This window comes from Nothobranchius furzeri, chromosome 4 (genome assembly GCF_043380555.1).
Source record: "Nothobranchius furzeri strain GRZ-AD chromosome 4, NfurGRZ-RIMD1, whole genome shotgun sequence".
In the NCBI taxonomy this organism is placed as follows: Eukaryota; Metazoa; Chordata; class Actinopteri; order Cyprinodontiformes; family Nothobranchiidae; genus Nothobranchius; species Nothobranchius furzeri.
Genome location: NC_091744.1, coordinates 75,645,527 through 75,673,062, shown reverse-complemented (window position 1 = coordinate 75,673,062; position 27,536 = coordinate 75,645,527). Strand labels below are relative to the sequence as shown.

General features: G+C 41.3%; 1 protein-coding gene across 1 annotated transcript; it reads left to right on the top strand.

Annotated features, from left to right (window-relative positions):
• Positions 1–1,305: 1,305 nt before the first annotated feature.
• On the top strand, positions 1,306–27,536 carry pamr1b (peptidase domain containing associated with muscle regeneration 1b). The gene is made up of 14 exons (XM_015964826.3): positions 1,306–1,549; positions 12,385–12,561; positions 16,199–16,324; positions 16,744–16,858; positions 18,093–18,310; positions 18,889–18,996; positions 21,314–21,484; positions 21,619–21,807; positions 21,881–22,708; positions 22,782–22,958; positions 23,745–23,811; positions 23,916–24,145; positions 24,559–24,917; positions 26,524–27,536. The coding sequence occupies exons 1-14, from the start codon at positions 1,408–1,410 to the stop codon at positions 27,088–27,090; spliced, it is 3,474 nt and encodes a 1,157-aa protein (XP_015820312.3). The 5' UTR covers positions 1,306–1,407; the 3' UTR covers positions 27,091–27,536.

The following is a 27,536-nucleotide window of genomic DNA, read 5'->3' as shown; positions in this document are numbered from 1 at the left end:
GCAAAAATGGAATACATTAAAATCTAAAACCAATGGATTTTTTAATGAAATGGAAATAAAAAAACTGCCAAATTTGGAGATTTCATTTGTTGTTCTTACATAAAAAAATACAAATTTCTTACAAGTGCTTAAGAACTGATTGAATTTTAATGTGGAATTTTTAAGGTAACGAAAGCTCTTATATTCAATAAAGTTTACATTTATTTGACAGATGCCTTCATCCGAAGTGACTAAAGTAGTACAAACGGTAACTTGGATGCTTAAATCACAAAAAAACATTTACTTTTATCAGACAAGAAAGTGAAAAAGCCATTTAGAGCATTTGAATTGTTCATGAATATTTAAATCATGAATAATTTATTGTGCTTGAAACCAAACTCACATTTAAATGATTGCTTGAATTTGGCAAAGGAAAAAAAATCTTGAATCAAATCCCACAAATTTTTATCAGTGTTGCAGGTTTGGAGCTGAGGCCAGTAGCAAATGGTTTTAAACTTGTCCTTTATTAATATATAATTCTTGTTTTTACAGTTCAGTCTGTAATGATCTCCTGATTCATCACGATCTTGCTCATACGACATTTAGTTAATCTCATAACTTTGTGCTATTGTTAAACTGATTTGTGAGACTAAACACAGCTGCTCTTGTGTGAACTTGAACAAACCTGACCTCAGGATTTTTTAGTCATGAACACACGCGCGCTGAAGGAGACGCACACTCTATCACCTCATAATTGATCATGACTGTGACAGGCAGAGCGTGGAACATAAACTGTCTGATGTGCACTCCCTCTGTGTGTGTGTGTGTGTGTGTGTGTGTGTGTGTGTGTGTGATCATAATGAGTTAAACATAAAACATTGGCAGCTGCTTTCCACTCAGCAGCAGTGACGTCGTCATTTAAGCGGAGCAAGGGAATTTTTTTGGGAGACCACTGCGTGTGGAACTCCTTTTTTGCGAGGCTGGGCTGTAACTTGAACCCTGAGGAGCAGAGAGAGAGAGAGAGAGAGAGAGAGAGAGAGAGAGAGAGAGAGAGAGAGAGAGAGAGAGAGAGAGAGAGAGAGAGAGAGAGAGAGAGAGAGAGAGAGAGAGAGAGAGAGAGAGAGAGAGAGAGAGAGAGAGAGAGAGAGAGAGAGAGAGAGAGAGAGAGAGAGAGAGAGAGAGAGAGAGAGAGAGAGAGAGAGAGAGAGAGAGAGAGAGAGAGAGAGAGAGAGAGAGAGAGAGAGAGAGAGAGAGAGAGAGAGAGAGAGAGAGAGAGAGAGAGAGAGAGAGAGAGAGAGAGAGAGAGAGAGGGGAATACATTGAGTAAGAAAAAAGAGAAATGGAAGAAAGGGGGAAGGAAGGAATGAAAGGCAGGCAGAAGGTAATGTCAGCTGAGATCAGAACGTAAACAGAGGTCCAGACTGCAGCATGCTGTCTGTGGGACGGGGACCACAGCTGGGGCAAACCCATGGGGGCACCAGCACCTTTATCTCTAGAGAAAGGAGCTGGCTCCTCTCAGTCTCCCTTTTTATTTTCATCTCCCTGCCCTTGGGAACAGCCTGGCCCTACGGTAAGAGCTTTGCAGAGACTCTACTTTTACTGCACTTGTTTGTCTTCCTCCTCATGTCTTAGGCTTCGACACAGCCTCTTGGCTCTTTGTTCTCAAGAAGCCGGCATCAGCATTCCCACTGTCCGCGACAGATCCTGGCAATGCTGGTAAAAGATAAATAAGAGCAGCAAAGAGAAAGGCGCTTTTCTTAATTCATCTCTGGAGTAATATTCCAACGCTCACAAAGGTTTGTCTTTGTTTGAACAAACACGATGAAACAATCAACAACACAACAAAAGTTGGATGTTGCCACACATTCCTGGAGGTGGACCTAACCTTAGGAGTCCTAATGAGGCTCTTGAATCTCGACACGCTTTCCCCATTGTTTAAGATCCTCTCTGCATGCTGTGAGACTGACTTTGCCTGCTTGCCGTGACTTTTCGACCCACTGGAAGACATGAGTCATGTTTTGACTCGATCACTGGGCAGTGGTAATGTCTGTGCCTCACACTGCATCCAAGACACCCTACTGAGCCTCTACCCTTCCTTTCCCCGATGTTTATCATGCAGTAAAATATTACCTTGAATTTGTAATGTGGCTGAGCGTGGTAGAGAGCTGGCCAGAGCAGCTGCTGTGACTCAGAGAGTTCCCTTTGGCAGATCCAACTTGAAATGTTGATGTCAGCTGAGTCACTCACTGCTTGTCTGGTTTCACAATCAGCTGATGATAGAATTTTTTTATCGCACAACATAAAACATTTTTTGTTTTTAAGCCAAAGCACATGTGTGTAAATCGTGTCTTTGAAGTCTGTTTAGACACATGTATTCCATTTTGTCGACATTAGTTTGAGCATGATTCGGTGTCCCTCTGAGGTTCTCGGGTCTGTCCAAGTCTTCCTGTTTGGGATTTCCAGTAATTTTGGCTCCTGTTGCTCAGACACTTGCCTCAGGGTTTGTTTAGCAAAAGCCCACACAGAAGGTTTTTGTTTTTGAGCTCCTGATCACTGGAAAACAAAGTCAGTCCATCAGATGTAATATCAGGGAGGATAAGGAAAATCTGAACAGAGAAACATTTAGAAAGAAAATTCTCAACTTTATGGAAGCTCTGGAAGGCAATTTAAGGAAAACATATGAAATGTGAGGGACTTTAAAATTGTGAACATTTTTATTCCTTATTTTGTTTCTTTACATCTTATAAGCAAATGAAAAAAAGTGTTTTGGACTAGTGATGCAAGAACCCAAAACAGTTATTTATTTATCTATTTTTTGGAAAATACTATTTACATATAGAAGAAAAATATTGAAAGTAGGCTACGTTAAATTTGGATTTTTCTCATTTAAGAAGAAATATTGTTAACATTTCAGGTCTCAAAAATGCCTATCTCTAAAAAAAAAGGAAACTGTTGAGGAGACTTCAAAGTAGCAGTGTGTATTTTCTTGGCGCTAGGGGCAGTACGTACATACATTTCAGGTTAGTTTTACTCCATGTCATTCTGACTGTCTCCATTAAAAAAAAAAACATTACAGTAAATGTTGTCACCAGTAACATCAGCATGACTCCTCAGACTTTGATGGTCCTTCACTTAATTCCATCGAGAGAACGCAATGCTGATTGTAGTTTTCTGTCGAAGATTTCAGATCCGCTCGGGGTCATGCGCCTGTTGATGACGTCATCATACCACAGCAATAATGCTCAGCCAAAATACAGTAAATTGCACCTCTTTCCATTCCTGCTCTTTGACAAAAGCTTTGGAAATAGTTTAGCAGGTTTTTTGTTGTTGTTATTAAATTTGTATTTCTTAATGCCTGATTATTTTGGAACATAGTTTTGTAACTTCAGTAAGTTGTACGTCCTAAGTCGTACGCCCAGCCAATCACCTAGTGTGATGTCATCGGCAGGCGCATGGGCCACTGGACAGAAGGAAACATGCCATCTAATATGGCGTCGCCAAAAACACTAGACCCCGCGCCCTACGTACTTTAGACCAGGGCTACTCAAATGTAGTGGTCCGAGGGCCACTCCACAAAACGAACTTGAATCGCGAGGTCTGGTCTGGGGGGGGTGGGGGGTGCTGGCGGTTTTACACACAACACACAAGCTTACAATATAATGAGAACTGCATACCACCTCCGTTCCTACCCCTCCCGCTCAGTGGTCGGACTGGTTTGGGGGTGGGGTGGGGGGTGGGGATATGCGGTTCGGGGGCAACAAAGAGGGGGCTCGAGGACCGGTCCTGGACCATGGGCTGCCTATTGGGTGCAGCTGCTTTAGACCCTTTAGATTTTTATGGTTATATGTCACGACGTCGCCAATATTTTTCAACAACTGGACATCATTTTATTCATTTTCAACAGCATTTCGATTGGTATTTCCAGAGATTAAAGGTAAAAATTATGTTTCTTTAAGATGACCACTCAGTTACTTCCAGTTTTACCTCTTCATAATTCAACAGGTCAAGAAAAGTAGAAGAAAATGTTCAAACTTAGAAAAACAAATCATCTTCCTTTATTTTTTTGGGTAGCCTTTCAGGTATTCCTTACAAAGTTCATCCCCAGAGTCAAGAGCCCAAACAAAATGCTGGCACCCAACCTCAGACTGTTGAACTCACTTATAGAAATTCCATCACACTGTGTAACCGCACCGGATAATAAACTGATGAGGTATTTCAGCGTTTGTGGTTTTTAGTTCAAGAAAACTTGTTTAAATTAATCCAGAAGATGGCATGTCGGACCGGTTATTGAGGATTTGGATACCTTCAGACATACTGTAACCACAAAGCTCCCCGCGGACTTTCCCTTTTCCATGATGGCTTTGACCTCAAAATACCAGACAGCTGTTGTGGGCAGCAAGCAAATAGAAATCGTACACTCACACTGCATGCCCTGCACCTCCACTCACAGCTGCTGTAAAAAGTTATTTTTCCGCGATACATCAGTAAGTCAGCAGGAAAGTATTTAGTTAGTAGTTGAAATGCTTGGCATTTTCAGCAGGGAGCTGTCATTTTCTGACACAAATTATCACCTAATAATGGAAGAGAATGGGATTTGTGATTTTTGCAATGCTCGAGCAAACCCCAATAGAAGGAAAGTGTCTTTATTTATGGATGTCAGAAAAATGCTCATAAAAACATGTTTTTCTGACTTTAGGTGAACTTCTGGTTAAACACATTTTGGAAAATGTAGCTTTTGTGAGTAAATTTAGGTGTGCTTTAGAACTGCAGTTCTGTCGTTTGCTGCCAATTTGGAAAGTTAGGCTCAAAGGGAAGAAATAACAACTAAATTAAAAAAATTAAACAAATAACGGAAACCACCTACCAGCATGTTATCTAATTTTGCATCAGCTTTAATGTGTGAGCAACAACAGCAGAATAGAATTAGATCCTTTCTACAACTTTTTTTTTTTACCTTTGACCACCGTTAGGGTCGAGAATATACATGGCTAAGATTTCACACACAGACAGCTTGAGAGTTATTTATAAGAGCTACCAACTGTTGAACCAATGTACCAAAAATAAAGTGTATTTCAGCTCTACAGGGCTTATTGTCTCTCCTAGATTCTAAACAGTACTTTGATGCCATTTTAGAAAAACAAGCCAAATGTTTCTCAACAATTCCTCTGAGAACGGTGAGGAGTCGCAATGCAATGTCAATAACATAACTGAAGAAATGATGTAGACATGTTAGTAATACACTTCCTATTATCCTGGCGTGCTGGTGCTGAGGTCACTGAGGTGGTCAAAAAGCTCCTTGGTGACAAGGCCCTGGAGGTGTCGTAGGGCAGTGTTGATTGATGCGGCTCAGAAATACCGTGTGGAAATTAGGGGCAGACTGGACTGGCAGACCGGGGTGATGGTCCTCCTGTTTAAAAAAAGGGGGACTACATGGTGCGGTCCACCAACTGGGGGATCACACTTCTGAGCCTCCCTGGTAGAGTCTATTCGGGGGTTTTGGAGAGGAGGGTTCATCGGATAGTGGAAACTCTGACCAAGGAAAAGCAATGTGGTTTTTGTCCTGGCCGTGGAAGACTGGACACTGGAAAAGGGTAGAATGCCTTCTCTAGGTCAAGGATGAGGTCCTGCCTAAAGTGGAGGAGTTTAAGTTTCTCCAGGTCTTTTTCACAAGTGAGGGAAAGATGGATGAAAGATCGACAGGCGGATTGGTGCTGTGCCTGCTGTGATGCGAGCATTGTACCAGTCTGTTGGGGATGAACAGAGAACTGAGCAGAAAGGCAAAGCTCTCAAGTGATTGGTCTATGATCTATCAATCTAAGCTCCTACCCTCATTTATGGTCACAAGCTGTGGGTAGTGACCAAAAGAATGAGATCACGGATACAAGCAGCTGAATTTAATTTTCTCCACAGGGAGGTTGGGCTCTCCCTTAGAGATAGGGTGAGAAACTTAGTCATACAGGAGGGGCTCAGAGTAGATCCGCTGCTCCTTTACATCAGGACGAGCCAGTCGATTCAATTCAATTCAAAAATACTTTCTTTAATCCCAGAGGGAAATTAGAGTTATTAATCCCAGAGGGAAATTAGAGTTAGGAAATTAGAGAGCCAGATGTGGCTCAGGCTTCTGGTTAGGATGCCTTCTGGATGCCTTACTGGTGAGATTATATGGGCACATCCAACTGGAAGAAGGGACACTGTGGGGACAATGTTTCTAATATGGCCAGGGAACACCTTCCCCAGCAGGAACGGACTCGAGTGGCTGGGGTGAGGGAAGTCTGGCCCTTTCTGCTTAGACTGATGTCCCCACGACCCGCTCCTGGTTAAGCAGATGGGTATGGATGGATGGATTATCAGGCAAATGTTTCCCATAGCTCAAAACTAAAGTTTTTATAAAACTTTTATACATTTCAAATGAAAGTTTAAAGTAAACCTTCAGTTAAGCGCTCTTGTTTTGTCTGGAAATGAGAGTTTCCGGTTATGGCAGATGTGTCTTAGGCCCTGTCCACACGTAGCCGGGGATCTGCCAAAACGTAGATATTTTTCTACGTTTTGGCCTGTCATCCACACGAAAACGGAGTTTTTTCACACGAAAACTGATCTTTTTAAAAACTCCGGCCAAAGTGAAGATCTGCGTTTTCTCCGTTTTGGGTGTCTGTGTGTGGACAGACAAAACCGGAGTTTTAAGGTCCGCAGCGTCACTTTCCGCGACAAAAAAATGCTGACATCACGTGTGCGACCTGTGTTTACACTAGCCGGCATCATGGAAGCCTTCAGAGCTGCGCTCTGTCACTACCCGATCCATCAACTGTCCAAGCGCTTTCTGCTTGTTTGTTTTTACAAGCGGAATTACTGCTCCTTGCGGAAGACCACAGACGAAGGACGAGGTTAAGAACGAGGGAAGTACTGCCGCCTACAGGTCTGGCATGTCCTTAACAACGTATTTATCCGGGTACGTGTGGACAGAGTTTGTTTTTAAAACGCGGTGGTATGGATGCAAGTTTTTGGAGGGGCGGATATTCGTTTTCAAAAAACCCCGGCTACGTGTGGACTAGGCCTTAGTGTCATGATCTGCCCCTGCCCTTGATTAGTCCCTATTGGTTTCACCTGCCCCTTGTTACCTGCCCATGTGTTCCTGATTTTCCCCAGTGTATTTATACCTCCCATCTCGTATGTCCTGTGTCAGATCATTGTGGTTTGTTTGTCATCGTTGTCTCGTGCTGTTCGTTCCCGCTCTACCATTAAATCATTTTTTTAACTTTATTCATGCCTGCCTTTTTTCGCCTCCTGGTCAGCTCCACCACACATGGTCCGCCTCCAACTACATCCCAACGTGACAGAATGATCTGACCAAACCTGGACTTGTGGTTAGCTCCAAACCATTCTGCCTGGAGGATAATTTTTTCCTTTTGCTCCTGTTCAGCGGAGGGAGATTTCGGACTTGAGGGGTTATTGGCGCATCCTATTTTGTTCTCGGGGTGGTCGAGCCCATTGAGGGGTTTGGACGCATCCTACATGTTCTCGGGGTGGTCTACATCCTTCTCTTCTCCTGCTATTTTCGCCTCGTCCTGTTTTATCACAGAAGCTGCGGATCCTGGAGTTTATGTGGAGTAAAACCCCCCTACGCACGCCAACAGTCTCCGGGGTGCTAGGGCTGGTCTTCACGCTCCATTTCGGCTTCCCTTCAACCGAGCCTCCGCCTGTGGACCCAGTGGATCCTGTTATGCACCTGCTCGGACTGTCTGTCGAGTACCTGCTGCCGATCCTGGATTCCTTGCGTCGCTCCTTCAGCTTCATCTCTTCGACTTCCTGGTCCACGCCTGCAGGTCCTCCATGCAACAGCCTCTCCAGTGTCCCGCGCTGCAGCCTTGTCATGGTTCTGCTGTTGCAGCCTCGTCTGGGTTCGGCTGTTGCAGCCTCGTCAGAGTCTCCAGTGCGTACCCGAATCTGAGTCTCCAGTGTGTTTCCGAGTCATGGGGATCTTGTGGGCGTCTGGTATCTGCCCCTGGGGGTTTTGGGGGGTGTGGTGGTGGTGGGGGGGGGGTGGTGGGGGGGTACTGTCATGATCTACCCCTGCCCTTGATTAGTCCCTATTGGTTTCACCTGCCCCTTGTTACCTGCCCATGTGTTCCTGATTTTCCCCTGTGTATTTATACCTCCCGTCTCGTATGTCCTGTGTCAGATCATTGTGGTTTGTTTGACATCGTTGTCTTGTGCTGTTCGTTCCCGCTCTACCATTAAATCATTTTTTTTTTACTTTATCCATGCCTGCCTTTTTTGCCTCCTGGTCAGCTCCACTACACATGGTCCGCCTCCAACTACATCCCAGCGTGACACTTAGGGACGATACCTGGGGAGAGGGGTTAATGTTCTGTGGTGATGTTTGTGTTGGAAACCTAGCTTGTTCTGTAGATTTGCTATAACAGCTTTAAGCATGTTAAAGTGAGAAACTTTCTAGTTGTTACGTAATACTGAACCTATATTTTTTCCTCGCACTGACAGCAATACACTTCCGTACTATAACAACCATGTTACTGCTATTTTTTTAATTAATTCAAGTAAAGTTTACAATAGCATATGAAGCCTTCCCAAACTCATTTTTGAGCAATTTGACATTGATCAATCTAAATTTTGTAGACAGATCAACATTCGTGTGTCTAATTTATGTGTCCATTTCAAGCTCAGTTTTCTAAGCTATTTCCAGCCTCTAACACACCAAATTGTAAATAGATTTGAAGGGAAAACCGATCTTGTTGGCAAATCCAAATGAAAGAAAAATCAGATCCTAGCCTTGGGCTTCTTAGGTTAAATCTAGAAAACGATAGCTCTCATTCAGAGCAGATGTGGCCTCTAAAGTCACTTACACGGTCAAAATCACCACCTGTAACACATTTGATGAGTTAAATTTACAAGGCGTTTATTTTTTTCTTCAGACTAACATCAAAGTCATTTTCTGTTTAGCAGGTTTTTGGCAGACAGGGTTGTTAAAGGGCCAAGAAGGTCAAAAAGTCACATAGATTTCGAATCAGTGGTCACGGTGGAGTTTAGATCCATCCAAGCTGTTCATAGAATTTAAACCAAGCTTCTAAATCAAGTCTTAAATAACAAAATGGCAGCATTTACAGGTTTTATTGACCTCCTCTTGACATAAATGAGGAGTGCAACACTTGGAGTGGATAAAGCTCCCTGCTCCCGTACAAAAAAATTGAGCTAAAGTTAAAAAAAAAATCTACAGTAAAATAAACCATCCTGATCACCATGTTTTATAATGCTTTTATGTACTTTGTACAAACTTGCAATTCCATGTGTGCAGAGATAAGACACCCTCACGCACATAAAAGTACAGAAATATTAGCCAGAGAAGACAAAACAAAAGTTATGGCACCTCTCTGATGACTTTCAGCATTTCTAACTTCACACTGGGGTGATTTAATAGCAATTTTTTTCCTGCATCTGAGTTTGTTTAAAAAACCCAGACCCAATAAGATTTAGTCAAAAAATATCAGATGTAAAAGAAAATAAGAAATCATTGAACTTTGCAGATTTAAACAAGTATTAGTGCATTTAAGTTGTGCAGTCACTTTTGCAGAGCTGTTCCAACCTTACAAAACGGCTGTAAATGAACGTTAATCTATACATATCTGCAGACAAGGAACCATGAGCCTCACATGTTATAAGGTAGCTAGATTAAATGATCGAGAATTAAAGAAGAAAAAAGGTTTAAAACACTACTTTTAGTAAATGCTTTTCAAAGAAATAGTTGAGAAAGATGGAGATGCATTCCTGTTTGTGTGCAGCTCCGGGGGAGACGCCCGAGAGAGAACCATTACAGCTTTATCAGCAAAACTGGAGGTCAGCAAACTGAATCCGGTTAGAGAAAATAAACAGAAAATGCTGCCTGTGATCATTTAAAACCCAAATAAGCACTAAGAAAACAGCTTATGGAGACTAAACCTACCATAAATGCAAAGATTTGGTGAACAGATGAAGAAAATACAAAACTTGTAGATATTTTTTGACCTGGATCCTTTTGTTAAAGAGTGCTAATTCAGCAGGACTTCATCTCTACAGTAAAGGACAAAACAACATAACGGCATTACCAGCTCTACTCATTCAGAGCCTTTTAACTGTTTGATGTTTACGTCCAGTAAATCTGGTTTCACGGTCCCTGCGGTCCATGTGTCATCAGCTAGGAAGCACTGAACCTGCACTGTTGAAGTGTTCAACATGCAGTAGGAACAAATTATCACAAGGAAGGGGTAGAGAAAAAGGACAAATCATCCAGTTAGAACAAAAAACATTATTTTGATCTTCTTTTTTCTTATTTAACAGTGTAGTAATTTGATGTTCTTTTACCTTTGGCTGACATGTTTTGGCCGGAGCTTCCGCCTTCGTCAGAGCCGCTGGCTGTTTGTGGCGTCACTTCCGCTTATCGTCAAACAACTACACTGTGTTAAATAAAAAAAAAAGAAGATGATTATGAACCAAAACACAGAACGAACAGTCAGAAGATTATTTTGATCTAATTTACATGAATATAATTCATCTTTGGCCCCCCAAAAATCTGCATTTTTGCATTTTTTCCTCCTCAAATTTCCATATTTTTATTTTCTTGACCATTTTAGAGGTTAGGGCGGAGTACCAAGTTGCAGAGCTCGGCAGTGCCTCTCATCCAAAGTATGAGGAAAACAACATATTTTCAGAGGGACTTTGGCACGCCAGAAAGCTGGAAAAATCAGCTAAAAGGAACAAATTTTAAGCTATTTTTCTAATATATGCATTGTATAAAGTGTTATTTAAACAAAAAACAAACACAAAAAGAGCTGCCAAAACATCTCTTACAATGAGAACTTCTCCATCCATAACAAATGTATTTTTGTTGTGTAAACCACTGGGGGACATGGTTTGTGGAAACAGGGCCTTAAATGTACCTAATTCGTTCCAATGTAGTGCTCGGGGATCCCCGCGATCAGCTGGGTGTGTAGTAGGGTTTGCACAACCCCCGTCTGTGCACTATATCACCCTGTCTCAGAGAACATCCCTTTGCAGGCCATGCCCAAGCATGTGAATGTTTGTGGTTCTGAAAGAAATCCACAAAAATGAATATCTGAGGAGAAACTGTGGTCATCTCTTGTTTTATTTTCATGGGAAGGTGAAAATAAAACTAAAAGAAAAATATTGAAAAAAGGAACATCATATTTGCTTTGAAACTAAAGTTTTGTAGCTGAGATTACATAAGTTTGTTCCATGACGAGGGACTTTGAGTTAATGTGGTGGAATGAGCTTTGTGAAAAAGACTTGTGTATGGAAGTTCAATGGTCCGCGAAGCCAGACTGACACACACATATCCCACAGGGTACCCTAAATTTTTAGTGTGGATGCTGTCATGGTTTACACACAAGTGCAGCTGACCCAGCAATTAAAAATGGACTGATCTCAGAAAAAAAAAAAACAACACAACATAAAACAGTGGAGTGCTGAAACCAGCCCACAGCAGCTGTCCTCAGGAAACCTGCTGACATCGAGCCAGCAGCCTTACACAATTTACCTTTCACTGACTAATGTCAAAACTCAGATAGCTGAGAGGAAAACCAGACTGTTGCAAAGCCAAGACACAATTTACGATATCATTTATGTGGAAGAGCAGTGTGAGAAGAAGAAGAAAACATCATTTCTTTAGCGCCTCTCAAGATAAAAATCACGAGGCGCGTGTAGTAGGGTGGCTTCACAACATTCCAGGACATCTGTGGTTCTCTCCATCATCCTCTGAGAGATTTATCAGCTGTTGTTGCCATTGTGTGTCAGTGTTTGTGCTTGCATCTGTGTGTTAGAGACATAACTCAACAAAACCCACATTAAGGAAACACAAAGCTAGTGTGTAGTTATGGCTTTGTAAATAGAGAAATCCATGGCTAAGAGCAAAGGAGTAATTATGTTTGCAGGGCCAGGAGGACGGACTGAATGTCGGGCTGAAATGTTGCCAGTCGCCTCTTTTTGTTCTCAATCTCCATCTGTCACAAGAGCATTTCTTCTTGTCTGTTTTTGCTTTTAAAATCCACTGTTGCATAATATAACCACTCAGGCTCAAAGGTCTTTGAATCGCTGGTTTTCAGCTCCAATTAAACGTCACGTTTATTTGATTAAAACCTTACAAAGAAGGCCAGTCTTTACACTTGAGTTCTTGCAGCATTTTCTGATTAGGACCCAAGTCTGTTTTCCATGACAGTAACTTCACAGCATTGCATGTTTTCTGATGTAATAAAATTCAGAGGAGGTAAACTACTGGGAGTTAAATTATCTTTTTTTTTAAGAAGTAGCTGCAGCTCTGATTTAAAAAATACTGAAATCCTCAAGTATTTGTTCACGTGTATCAAGATCACAGCTGAAAATCTGATGTATCCCTGTGTTCAGATTACAGGTACTTGTCCAGCCATTGTCCGGGCCCCGAGTGGAACGTTATGTGCAGGGGCTGCTGTGAGTATGACGTGATCCGCTGTAAATGTCCTCTCCAGGGGACTCAGGTGGGCTATGCTGTACCCTGCTGCCGCAACGCCATCAATGAGTGTGACCCCTGCATCATCCACCCAGGTAACAACTCAGTAGCTGTTGGTTGCATTTAATTTAGTCACACAGGCTACTGGACCACCCGTTTTGCTTTGATAATACACTTTTAGTTTAACTAGCAATGAAGGGATCCACAAATTCAGTATTTGTGATACTGTTTCTGTAGTTTTGTGTTGTCCTTGACGTGGTTGTGTGAGTTTTAATGAAATGCTTGACTGCATTAAGGTGCAACATGCAAGAATGAAACCATGTGATCAAATTTTGTTACTGCAGCCCATTCTTCTAAGCAAAAAGTTACTGTTTACTGTGAGTTTCGTGGCTGTTGCCAGTTGCTGATCTGCGCCAGATGATTCTAGATGACAAGCAAAGATGAGTCACACAGTAACTAGATAAGTAGATAAACACATTGTCATATCTGTTGTTAGCACTCTTAGGTGTTTTACGGTAGAGAGCAATTACTACACATATTATGGTAATATTTCAAGCATTAGAGGAAGTGTGGTTGTTAGCCGTCTTGCTGTTATAGTTCTGAACGACCCATTAAAGGAAGTAAAACGCCACGGTTGACTCATTGTTCACTTCACGCACACATTTCACTGTAATATTGAGTTGTTGGTAATAGAAAAAGTAGCTTGAGATATTTTTAGACCTGACTGTTTTTAAATCATCGTCAGCATTGTTAGCTCAGTGTTAGCCTAAAGCCTTCTTCACCTGAAATTAGAGTAAAGCAAAAAGATGTTGTGGCTTCCTAGAGGTATGAGAAAAAACTTCTTGGTTGCTCCTGTTTGCTGACTTTTCGCCTGCCAGTTTTGATTTCCAAATGCCGGTGCTACAGCGTTGGTTCAAAGCAGATTCGGCCACCTCACGGGCTCACAGGTTGTAAACAGTAACTACACCCTTCTTTAGTTGTTTTGTAAGCAGAAAAACTGAACCTACCTAGCTGGCTGGGTATTAAATGTGTCTTGTTAGCCCTGTTTCCATGATCAGAACTTAGGGGTAAATTTATAGGAACTTCCCAATATGACCGGACGGCCATTTTCCGGGCTGTTTTCGGGAATTTTTGGAGTATCTGATGAGGGGTAGGTACTCAGAATGGCCTAGTGGAGTAGCTGAGTGGAACTTTGGTTAACTCATGCTGATTGGTTGTAACTCAGTAGGAAATTACATCAGCAGATGTTGTCCAAAACAACCAGCATTAGTAGAATGAGAAGAGTTGCCGGTGAAGCAAACAAAGTAAAAGAAATAAGCACCAAGTGCACTTAAATTTAAACTCCTGACACCGGAAAACACAGCCGAATTCCCCCACAATGACTTAATTAACGGGGCTCTTTTGTGCTACAGAGTGCTGTAAAAAAATTGCACTTCTTCTGGTCATTGAACGACACATTTTACATTACACAGCAGTTCTCGTGCTCTGAATGGATTAAATTCAACAGAATAAATGTTTTTAATGTTATTAATGTTACTGTGGGTGCTTTATAGCGCTGAGTGACATCACTCATTGCCGAATCAGTTGCAACATGATGACCTTTGTGCAAAATCCAGAAAAGGCTGAATTTGAATGGAGACACAACAGCTGAGAGGACTGGGACATCGTATCTCCCAATCAATTTTCCCCTGCCAGAATTTACCCTGAAGTTCAGGCAATGGAAACAAAGGCGAGTGAGACATAAGGCTCTTTAGTGATTATTTCATGGTAGAATTCTCACATATTACTCCTGTAATAGTTTCAGTTTTCTACTTATATTTGAAGCATTTTTTCTCGTAGCCTTTGTGTTCCATCATTGTCCCTTATGTTTGCATCCACATATATCTCAGGTGCTTTCATTTACTTATCAGCAATTGCTGTAGATCTAGACCCCAGTTTCCCTTTCATTCATATTTTGTTATATGTACCCACCGGTTCTGGCCTGTTTCCGTTCATTTATTTTGAAAAAAACATAAAACTCATCGCTTCCCTGTTTTTTAGAAGTAATATGTTCATTTACAAATGACACCAGCTGCTACCTCTCTGCGCTAGTACTCCAGTAACCACCACCATATTGAAATCTTAAAAAATAAAAGTAAAATGAAGTATTAACAGATATTCTGTTTATCAATTCATCCATGGATGAAGCACTAGTTGAAAATTCATACCAGTTAGGACTTCAAGTGACAGTGTGTATTTTTCCTGGCGATGGGGCAGTAGATACCTAAATAATTGCAAGCAAGCTGTATTTTTGTGTTGGAGTAAGACCTTACCAACGGATGCTCATTAGGATCAAAAAGGCTTGTGGGGTGCAAACTTCAGCAAAATGACGAGCACATTAGACTGCCTTTCATCACAGGCAATGAGTGAAGGGGTTAATGTATAAAACAATGTTTATTAATGGTGAAGGTTTTGTTACCGTACTACAAATCAGTAAATGTGTTTTGTTCTCATGGGCTCCCGTAGAAGAAAACATGGCATCTAATATGGTGTCACCCAGAGACTTAGACCCGCTCCCATGTAATTTAGACCAGATTTATATGTTACGAAGCCGCCAATATTTCTCAACAACTGGGCACCATTTCATTCGATTTCAACAATATTTTAATGGATATTTCCAGAGATCAACAATAAAAACTACACATTGGCCCTTTAAATGATCACCATGTTGCACCACATAACCTATGTACATGTCCCCGCATTTATTATTACAGGCACCAGCTCTATGGAGCCTCACACAAGAGCAAGCTGCACTTTATTTTATAGTCAAAAACAGAAATAAATCCATTCCCATGATTAGTCACTGTTTCAGATCCAGAAGTCTAGCAAAGTGACCAAAGCTGCAAAAGTTAAATTTGGCAGAGACAAAAACTGACCTGGAGACATTCATGCCATCAATCTTAAGTGGTTCCAGATTTTTTTCAGCAAACTCTTTTGACTCCCTGGTAGAGACCTCTTAGATTGTCAGGACGCAGGAGCAAATAAACTTTCCAGGAATTTTGATTTAGGAAGAGTTTTTGTGAAAATCTTGATGTTTGTTTTTGGTTTAATGAGTAAATGGTGTAGTTTCCACTTACATATTCTGTCCATAACATATCTGAGACTTCCAAATACATGAACCCCAGCTCTAAACTCCTGTGTTCTACTGTTTCTGCCTGTACAAGTGTGCCATGTTTCCTTCAAAGTTTGAACATGCTCTTATTTGCTTTTATGGGGAAAAGAACAGCTGTTCAAAATTAAAAGGAAACACGTACATCTAATTTTTACTGGTAAACCTTAAAAATGTTCTGTAAGCACAGTTTGCAATAATAAACATTTATAGATCTACAGCCAGGCTCTTTTGTTAAAAGTTTAACTCACACTCCGGTTGCGTTGCTGTTCGCCTCCTAACACACAGCCTCTTAAGTGAAAATCCATATTTAAAGGAAACAATTTCAATACTTTTCTATTTCAGGAAGCAGCGGTATGTTTTCATTTTCTGTTGTAGAGACGGGTGAGCTTAATGTGTTTAGCAGAGTTGATGCAAAAGAAATTTTATGGAGGTCTGTTCAGGAGCAGAGATTTAACCCAGGCCTTCTGGGAACAAAAGCTTTTCCTTTCCTTACATAACATGACGGTATACCTTGATAATGTACTGCAAACCAAACACAAACACAGTTTCATGCCATCCAGCTTCTATTTTTCTCTTTTCAGGTTGCAGCATTTTTGAGAACTGTAAGCGTTGCAACAATGGGACGTGGGGGCCTCAAGATAATTTCTTTAATAGTGGCAAATACTGCTCTGAGTGTCGTCCCGGCTGGTCTGGTGGAGATTGCATGAGTAAGTCTTTTCATCTCACCACCGTTACCGAGATAACTTACTGTAAGGGGAGTGTTTTCCTTTGAGTCACATGAGCGTGAGTGGACTATCCCTTCCCTCCCTGCTTAGTTATACCAAGCCGTTTGGGAAAGCTGCCACAAACCCAGGAGGTTCCACACAATCAACAATCAAGAAACCTTTAAAACCCTTAACACTGACCATGTCCTTTGTGCAAATATAACAAGAGACAAACCACCCACAGAACATGGTTAGTTAAAACATACAGTATGATAGAAATAGCTGAAGGGTGTGTGTTGCTTACGTTTTGTTGGTCACTGGAACAAAGAAACTGAACGTGGTTTAAAGTTGAATCAAAATTCAAACTTGCAACCTACAGTATATCCGTCTTTCCACAGCAGATTTTTAATTTTATTTTGCAGAGTGTGGCGGAGTAATCCGCAAACAGCAGGGCCATTTGATTCTTGAAAGCTACCCCAACAATGCACGGTGTGAGTGGACCATTCAGGTGGACAGGCCGTTTAATATCAAACTCAGGTGAGATCACAAGCTTCATCTTCTGTAGTTTACTGATTCTCAGATGGATGGATGGATGGATGGATAGATGGATGGAAGAATGGTGGATGATGAATAGATGAATGAATGAATGAATGAATGAATAGATGGATGGGTGGAGGAATAGATGATGGATGGAGGAACTGATGACAGATGGATGGAAGAATGGTGGGTGATGAATAGATGAATGGATGATGGATGAATGGATGAATTAATGGATGGATAAATAGATGATGGATGGAGGAATGGATGCATGGATGGATGGATGGGAGGAAGAATGGTGGATGATGAAATTGATGGATGAATGGATGGTTGATAGGATGGATGGATGGATGGATGGAATGATGACAATCTGCTGAGGGGAAATAAAAAAAATTCACACTGTCAGATTTTCATGGAGTCAAACTATCAGCTGTTTGTACGTTCACTGTCCATCTGTTAGAGCTATCAGAGTGTGGTCAGCTTTAATACAATTTCCATTCAGCTCAAGTTTTTCTGCAAGATTAATCTTCGTGGACTAACGGCACATTTACAGCACAACAGAAATTTTTTTTCCAAGTTTCTGTGCATTCTATTTCTGCCCCTTTTTGACTTTATCCTTACAGATTTTAATAGGAAATTGCTTTTGCAAAGGTTCAGCAGAGACAAAACTTAATGCAGTCTAATAGCTCTGTTTTATTTTTTTAAATGTTATTTATTTATTTTTTCATTCTGAAAAGTACATTCGGTGGTTTCAAATATGATTGCCTGGTGTTTATGCAGCTCATTGTGAAATTTGAAGTTGTGGTAATTATGAAAGCTCAGAACTAAATAGCCCTGCCATGTCACATTTTACTAAATAAAACTTATCCTTATAGTTTGTAAATTATTATGGTAGTTTTACAGTATGAATGAATGGAGAATTGCTTTTTTTCTGTTCAATGTTTATTTAAATCATATAGCCATAACAGGCAACAAATATTTTTTACTGATTTGCAGGTGGAATTAATTACAACCTTTATCGTTACCTTATTTCTCCTAGTCTAAGCTTTCCTGCCTCCAACATCTGCCTCCATCAATTAGTGCATTCAAACATAAATTTTCTCCTGACTTCAAAGATGTAACAAAAAAAAAAAGAAACAGTAATTTTCTGCCCTCAAACATTTGTAGCAAAGAAAATGGCTGTTCACGTTGTGTATTTTTAGTTATTTTCTGTCTCTTTCTCTTGGCCTTTTAGGTTTATGATGCTAAGCTTGGAATCCCATCATGCTTGCCGCTACGACTACGTGGAGGTCCGAGACGGAGACAGCATTAACTCTCGTGTTATTGGTCGATTCTGTGGAAACAACCGACCAGCTCCACTTCAGAGCTCCGGCAACAGTTTGCACATTCTGTTTGTGTCTGACGGTTACAAAAATTTTGACGGGTTCTTTGCTACTTTCCAGGAAAGCTCAGGTGGGTTCCCCTGAAAAAGTTTATGAAAAACAGTGTTTTTCATTTTTTTGTTGCAATGTCTGCAGCATCCATGCGAGAGAACCAATGTTTGTGATAGTTTTTAAAGGGCACTTGGGAAGTTCTACTCAATGAACAAAAGAGACTCTTTGGAGCTGTGGCAACACAACAAATGCAAACAAGAAACAAGTTTCCATGGTGCTCCATGGCCAGTTGCAATTTTAAAAGCCTTTAATAAAGCATGACTGGCACCTACATGCTGCAGACAAGCCTTCGTCGTGGTGTTAGGCTCGTTATTAGTCAGCTAAGAAACCTAAACACCCTCTCTTTCCAGGCTTTTTAATGTCTAAAACCCAAAAGCAAACACACAAACGTGCACACGGGTTACCAGCAGCCAAGCCAGAACTCGTAAAAGCAAACAGGAGCTTTTTGTATGAAAACGTCCACACAACTTTTGAAAGAAAAGCTTTCTGATTTAAACGCTTTGATCTAACGATACAAGGAGTTTTTCCTGTGAACCTGCTCTACTGATAAAACCAGAGTTTCTGTTTGTGTTTTAGCGTGGTGTTGTGTGTTTACAGCCTGCAGCTCCTCCCCGTGCCTGCATGATGGGACTTGCGTCCTGGATACTTCATACACTTACCACTGCGCCTGTCTAGCTGGCTACACAGGCAAGAGGTGTGAAAACGGTGAGTGTGTCATGGAACCAAAACTCATGGTGAAAAAGAAGAAAAGAAAATATTTACAGGTTCTTGAAAATGTAAACAAGTTTTGCTCATATATTTTCATATCAAGGCCCACGAGGCATCTGAAAGGATTTAGTGACTCTAGTGAAATACGTGAACTATTTTAGTCATTTCATCCAAAGCAATAGAAACACATAGTAACAGAATATTTATAAAGAATTTATTTCTTATGTTAATGTTTATGTATTTAGCAGACGCTTTTGTCCAAAGCAACTTACAAGTGATAATCGGCATGTTGCTCTTGAGGCTAACAACAACAATAACAACAACATGACATCAATCATGGAGAGGAGGGAACAAGGAGTGGACGGTAGAGGAGGGGGGACGGGTGCAGGCAAGGTGCTATAGGAAGATGCTCTCTGAAGAGCAGGGTCTTCAGGAGTTTCTTGAAAATTGAAAAGGAAGCCCCTGTTCTGGTAGTGCTTGGAACGTCATTCCACATTTGTGGAATGATGCATGAGAAGAGTCTGGATTGTCCTGAGCGAGGTGTAGGCTGTGAGATGGTGCACGGTAGAGGATTGTCCAAGCCAAGATACACTGAATGATTGTCCTGTGAGGTACAATTCAAACCAGGCATGTGCTTTCTCGGTGATGCGCATGGTAGAGAGTGTGGACAAAAGGAAGCCATAGTTGTATTTACATGGTAATTACATAGTAAGTTAAAGTGTATTATTGTGTAATTAAAGTGTATAATTGTAATAAAGTGTAACTATTGTGTAAAGCAGTATTTACTGGGAATGATTAATAAAAGTAAAGACTAAAATTGAACCTGAGTTACATGGTAATAATGGTTTAAGAACTCAGAAACAATAATACACTTTAACTGACAACGTAATTACCATGTAAGTACTTGGTAATTAGGGGACTGTAAAAGAAAGTGTTACCATAACACTTTATAAAACTAACAACTGTAGCTAGATTTTTCCATTAAAGAGTTTGCCAATAGAAAGCTTTTCTGTTATTTAATTCAATATTTCTCAATAATCTATTCTGGATTTTCCACATTGGTAATAAAAAAGTTGGATTAGCATTAATGTTTCCAATTTAATACTGTTAATGTTTCTAAATGGTTGCACTGGTGCCAGAAGGAGGATTTCTAGAATATAACTGACTTAGATTATAACCTCTAATAAGGAACATGTCATCTACTGTAAATCTGAGCTCAATTATGACATCTAATTGTTCATTATTCTCACCTTTTGTAAGGAAATGTAGACGTTCCTCATTTATTTTATTTTTTTATTTTTATTTTTGGTCTGGAAAAATAAAATATTTTAAGAGCCCAATCACTTCTGGGTTGTGATGTTCGACAAAGTTTTCAAAGCAAGAAAAGATGAACAGCATTCCTTTCTAATAACTCCAGACGTGTGTCATTAAGTCTGTGGATAGGGACGGAAAAGCAGATGGTCAGGCAGCTTCAGATTTATATGTACACACTTTGAATACTTAGAAGTTTTTGGTCGACCAATGTGTTCCATCCCATAAAGGTTGGAAATGTTTGGTTTACAGAGAGAGTTTGGTGTTATGAAAGGCAGAAATGATGCATGTCATGGATCTGAGCCAAATGACATCAACTACACAAACACTTTTCTCAACTGGGAACAGTGAAACAGTAAAGTTTAATGTTTAGTTTTTGTTTTGGGGACTCATTTTTTTATGATTTAATACCTTTCATAAATGTAATTTTTACTTAATCTTTAAGATAATTATAGGATTTTCATTTTTAATAAGAAAATCATACTTTTTCTTCATCATTAGTGAAAGTAAAACTGCAGTGAGTTTTGTTGTCTAACGGTTAAATAACATTTGACTAATTAGTTGAAATCTACTTCATAAAATCCTCTCAGGGTGGAAAATGAAACAGTTTGACTACAACACTTTTATTGCATCTATTTCTAACTCATTTACAAGCCGTGTGTTAAAGTCTTGCTGTTCACACCTCCTTGTGATTGGTGAAGTGATCTGTTAATAAGCTTCTGAGGTAGCAGGCTAAACGTTTATATCGCTGGACTTAGAACGCTTCATTTGTTAAAACCGAAGCTTGTCCTCCATGTGTCGAAGTCCTCTGAATGATCTGTCAGTGTGGGTTTTTTTTTACAGCGTGTAATTGCAGTAAAACAATTCCACTCTGGAAATGTCTTCTGAAAACTTTGTGCAACGTGTTTGTGAAAATCCGCCATTCGGTTGATTAAAACCAACAGAAACACAGCATGTGCCTGTAATTTAACTGTGCATGCCTGCTTTTTTCCCCTTTGCTCAGTGGTGGGATGCCGCAGGCCTCTGGTACCCACACATGGCTCCACGGAGGCCCTGTTTCTCCATTCTGGAGCTCGCATTGCTTACCGTTGTGACCCCGGCTTTGAGCTGCGGGGACATCGTTCTGCCATTTGCTTGAGTGACGGCACCTGGAGTGCACCTCCCCCAGAGTGTGGTAAGATAAAATAATGTGTTTTTTTTTTTCTTTTCTTTTTAATTACAACATTTTGGGAGTTAGAAAGTCTTGCTTGTTTTTGCGAGCCACTTGGTGCAGATCATGGCAACTGCTTGAATTTTCTTTCCTCGCAGTGCCAGTGGAAAGAGTTTGCACTCTACCACCTAAACCTTCCAACGGAGACCACTTTTTAGTTTACGGGCCCAACGATGTCCTCATCGCTCTTCAGTATTTGTGTCACCAGCCCTATGAGCTCGTTGGGAGCTCCCAAAGAACCTGCCTTAACAACACTTGGAGTGGGACACCTCCTGTTTGCACTAAAGGTCTGTCAAAATATTAGAAAAGAAAAATATCCTAAAAATCAAGCTTTTAATAGGATTTTGTTTTCTTACACAGTTAATAACACACTTACTGAAGCTGAGAAGGAGATAAACAAAGCCAAAGACGCAGAAAAGGGGGAACACAAAGATGTGTATGATGACAAAGATGTCACTACACCTGAAGAGAAACATCAGCAAAACAAAACAGAAACTGTTGGTGAGAGAGACATAAAGAACACAACAGCAGTGGACGTGGAGGACACATTTACTGGGACCACTCCAGAAAACACGGTGGAAGAAGGTGGGAAAGAAAGAGAATTAGAGGAAAACAAAACACCACCAGAGAAGTCCGGGGAAGATGAGAAAAACGAGGTGGATAGCGAAGATGCCGATAACAGTCTGGACACCTTTGAAGATGAACAAACAGAAGCACCAAAGCAACTAGAAAAAGAAGCAGAAGGCTTAGACACGGAAAAAGGCAATACGAACATCACCAACATGGTGGTGAAGAAAGACAAAGGTCAAGAAGAAAAGGAAAGAAAAGATGAACAGGTGAACGGAAAAAGAGATCCGGACAAATTTGGGCCGAATGAAACCAAGCAGAGAACGGTCATATCTGAGGGCAACAACACCGTGGAGACACTGGAACAGGAAATGACAAAGAACGTCACGGTTACGCGAGGCTCAAAGGACACCAAGAAAGAAAATAACACTGTTGGGTCAACGGGCAGGAAAATCTTTCCCACTCGAGTTAATGTGACACAGTACACCCTGTACAGAGCAGAAGGGGAGAATGGGAAATCAAAGGAAACATTTAACAGTAAAAAAGACGAGACTGGGGTGGAGATGGGGAAAAACAGGGAAGAGGAGGAAAAGGAGAAAGAAGTCAACCAGAGTTTCACTGGTGAGAAGAATACAGGATACAACAAATACACTTTACCCTTCATCCTCACTAACTGTTTATTCTACTCATTAAGAAAAGAAGTGCCCAGCTCTGCCCCGCCTTCTTAATGGCTACCACCAGGTGGTGTCGGGGCTGGAGCCAGAAACAGTGGAGTTCATGTGCAACCACTCCTACGCCCTCAGTGGCGACAAGAGACGTAGCTGTCAGCCTGGCGGGACCTGGAGTGGCAAACAGCCCGTGTGTGTCAGAGGTACTCTTATTTATTTGTCTATTAAAGCACTTCCTGTCATTTTTGTGCATACGCTTACAAGATGATAGGATTATTTAAATTAACATTTTTGTTTGGTTGATTTTGAAAAGAGAAACTGATGGTGGTTGGATTGTGGAAGAGGGCTCAAAAAAGAGGCTGAATAATCCAACTTAATGTTTTTATGACAAACATAACAATACCAGACCGAGTTATAAATCTTTCCAAGGCAAGATAGGAGAAGGAATGAACCAATCACCCAAGTTATTATGTCATTATGAATGAAAGTTCAGCACATCAACTCCTGTAGTTAAAACAGAGGGCTCTTCAAACCAGTGGCGTGTTCAGATCTTTTAAAATGGGGTGGCCCAGGTGAGGCACAGCTTTGTGCATGGGTGGCACCAATGGTTATGTTTTTTTTGTTTTACTTTTGTGGACAATGAAAAGCCTATTTAAAAGTAAATTAGTGTGATGACACCTGGGGTGGCCAATCAGATTCCAAGTGTGGCATGTGCTACCCCAGGCCACTCCCTGGACACGCCCCTGCTTCAAACTGCAGTTAGCAAAAGTTCACCGTGCACCCGTGAATTTCCAGGTGTTGCACTGAGTGTAAACTCTGATTGAATCTGCACAGACGGAACCATCAAACAATTCACCATGAGAGTGTCTGACCCTTAAAATGGTGTGTCCACCTGATATGGAAGAGAATGACCAAAACTAAAGAGCAAACACACAAAAACGACACAAATAGCAAAAAGGTGTAATTCAGTGTTGTACATTTATTTGCAGCGTGCCGTGCACCTAAAGTGTCAGAACTGGTGAAACAAAACGTTCTTCCACCTCTGGCTCCATCCAGGTAATAATAATTTATTGTAAACAAGTAAAATGTGTAAGTCCCATAAAGATATGCCATCCAGGAAATGCAGATCATCTCTCTGATGCGCCCTTTGTTTCCTTCAGAAAGACGCCGGTGCACAAGCTCTTCCACTCTGCAGCAGGTCAGAAGGTTCTGTCTGGTGGTGCCACTATATCCCCTCCAGTGCTTCCCCAGTTGCCCCAGGGCTTCCACCACCTTTACACTCATATAGAGTATGAGTGTGCGTCTCAGTTCTACCATCACTTTGGGAGTCCTAGGCGTACTTGCTTGAAGACTGGGAAATGGAGCGGGCGTCATGTGTCATGTTCACCAGGTGAGGGCAGCAGAGGATCACTGACTTTCTTCTGATTGCTGATGGCTACACGCCAGTATTTATGTACTGAATTCTGCTCAGGATCACCACAGAGGGGCTCTTTGTGATTTATTTGTGTTGGAAAGGTAGAGGAATGAGTCAAGGGTTCATTGGGCTAGACCTCATTGGTGGACTGTCAGCAAAGTGTACATTTAGGCAGTTGCTTTATTGTTTTCATCCTGAGAGACATTGTTAGACAAAATTGTGTTTTATGTACTGTCAGGACCACCGATTTCCCTAAACAGCTGAAACTCCACAGAAAACAGTCAATTCTCATTATTATCTCAACAAAAAACCTTATTTCATGCGATTTTGTTGCACCACATTACATGATCAAAGTTCTATCTTTCATCGTGTTATCTCCTTTTTGACAGTGTGTGGAAAGCATCTGACCTTTGACCCAGAGAGGCCAGAAGAGGCTCACTGGCCCTGGCTGGCAGCCATCTACCGCCGCACCAGTAAGGGTACAGAGGCTAAGATGACAAAGGGAAACAGCCAGGCAGAGTCTGTGAAGAAGGACGATGGAACGTGGAGTGGCATCCTAAACCTGGGATCTGGCTGGCAGCTGGTCTGCAGCGGGGCTCTGGTTAACCAGAGGAGTTTGGTGGTAGCCGCTCACTGTGTGACAGAGCTGGGAAAAGTGTATCCTGTGGATGCAGCTGCAATCAGAGTGGTTGTGGGGAAGCACTATCGCGATGATCGCAGAGAAAATAAAGGTCTTCAACACCTGAGGGTAAGATCCATCATGTTTTATTTTTGTTTTATTTAAAGGTGAGGTTCACTGGGAAACATATCACACTTGTGCTTTTTGGAATATGATCACTTTGAGTTTCACATGCATGGAGGGCGTTGGATTGACCCCTATCTCCTGCATTAGCCTTCGACAGAAAATAAACAAGGGAACGTTTGGGTCAGGAACAGCCACTCAGATCTATATCACACTGTAAATTAGCATTCATGGACTCACTTGTCTTGGCTTGTGACGGAAGAATGTTGATGTTGATGTTTGCAGCCAGGGGAGAGCAGTGCACATCTTGGCTATTATAAGCTAACCATTAACTTCTAATAGCTAACGGTGGAAAAAAAAAAAAAGTAAAAGCTAACTGTTAGCATTAATAACTCTACAATATAGCAGAACTCATTCAGGCTTGAGTTATTTGTTGAGATAGCACATCCATGTTGCAGAGCAAACAGAGGCAGTGAAAGAGTCGTGTTGTTATGCAAACTTTCAATTCAATTCAATTCAAGTTTATTTATATAGCGCCAAATCACGACAAGAGTCGTCTCAAGGCACTTCACATGATAAACATTCCAATTCAGGTCAGTTCATTAAGCCAATCAGAAATAATGTTTCCTATATAAGGAACCCAGCAAATTGCATCAAGTCACTGACTAGTGTCAGTGACTATACAGCAATCCTCATACCAAGCAAGCATAAAGCGACAGTGGAGAGGAAAACTCCCTTTTAACAGGAAGAAACCTCCAGAGAATCCTGGCTCAGTATAAGCAGCCATCCTCCACGGCTCACTGGGGATCGAGAAGACAGAGCAGACACACACACACACACACACACACACACACACACACACACACACACACACACACACACACACACACACACACACACACACACACACACACACACACACACACACACACACACACACCATGTGCGGCCCCATTTTATATCTCTGAGCTGATGTCCGCTTACGTCCCTGCCAGAACTATGAGGTCCAGCTCTGAAGCTCTTTTAACAGTTCCAAAAACCCGCCACAGGACTCGCGGCGACAGAGCTTTCTCTGTGGTTGGTCCCAAACTGTGGAACAAGCTACCTCTCAACATCAGGACCACACATAATCTAGAACATTTTAAATCCCTTCTTAAGACGGATTTTTTTGATTTGGCTTTTAATGCAGGCTGACTTGAGCATCTTAATAGTTTTTAAGTTTTTATTATAGATTGTGACTGTTGTGTGCTCATCTTATTTTAGGTTTTTATTGTTGATTTGGTGTATCTTGATTTGTTTTACCTTGTACAGCGCTTTGGGTGTAGCTTTGCTGCTGTAAATGCGCTCTATAAGTAAAATTGACCTTGACCTTGACCTTGTTATTAGTCAGTCAGAGGCAAGATGTCAGAATATTGTGAATTTTAATTAGTAAGACTCAGAATCCTGCCTTTTTCTCCCTCCGGATAACTTTTACTTGTATTTTTTCCTGATCGTTTTTCTCCCTCAGAGAACGACTCACAAGGCCTTCATTAAACTAGAAGGATGAACTGAAATAATGAGTGTACGTCCTCTTTAAGGTAACTCGGGATTAATGTATGTCTTCCTCTTTCAGGTGACCTCCATTGCTGTGCATCCCCACTATGATCCTAACATTCTTGATTCCGACATTGCTGTGATGAAGTTAATGGACAAAGCAAGAATTGGAGAAAAAATCCTGCCGCTCTGCTTGCCAGAGATCCAGGAAGAAGAGGTGGTGTTTGGTCAGGGGCTTGTGACGGGCTGGTCTCTACGTCCTGATCTAGGTTTAGGGCCTGATGAGAAGGCAAGGGTTGGGCTGGTTCACCTTGCTGACATAGTCCCATGTGAGCAGCAGTATGCTCGTAACGGTGTGCGGGTCAGTGTTACAGACAATATGCTGTGTGCTAGCCAAAAACCAGACTACAGACCATCCAACATATGTCCCTCTGATACAGGGGGGATCCTGGTCCTCCCTGCCCTCTCTGAGAACCAGGACAATTATGGTTCAAAGCTTTCTCAAGGGCAGGAGGACCAAGGTTTGTGGAGACTCCTGGGACTCGTGAGCTTTGGCTATGACCAAGGGGAGTGCGATCCTGACCTCTACACAGTTTACACACGTGTCTCCAACTTCAAAGACTGGATTCAGAGCAACATGAAATAAAAAAAAAACAGGAACACAACAGTGATTTCTTTGTGTTTTTTAAAAAGATTTATTCTGTCCAATGTCTCACACACAAGGGCATTTTCCAACCAAATGCAAAAGCAACACTGGACAACGTTACACAACAACTGAAGGGGGCGCCAGCACATTGGATGTGCTAGTCTGAAGAATTTTGTGTTTAGGGTCCGTCAGGCTGAGGTGAAAGACTTGAAATCGACCATGAAACCCTTCAGCTGAGGATTCTTGCTGACGATGGTTTCAGTTGTAATCAGTATTATGCTGTTTGGATTTTTTTTCAGTGTTCTGATTTATATCATTTCTTATTGTGCAAAAGGTGTATATAGTGTAATAAAAGACGTGGGAAATGACGTTTTATTAAAGACAACTTTGGTGTTTTAAAGTTTATCTGTGTGCCACCCCTCATCCCAATAAAACAGAACCTTGTA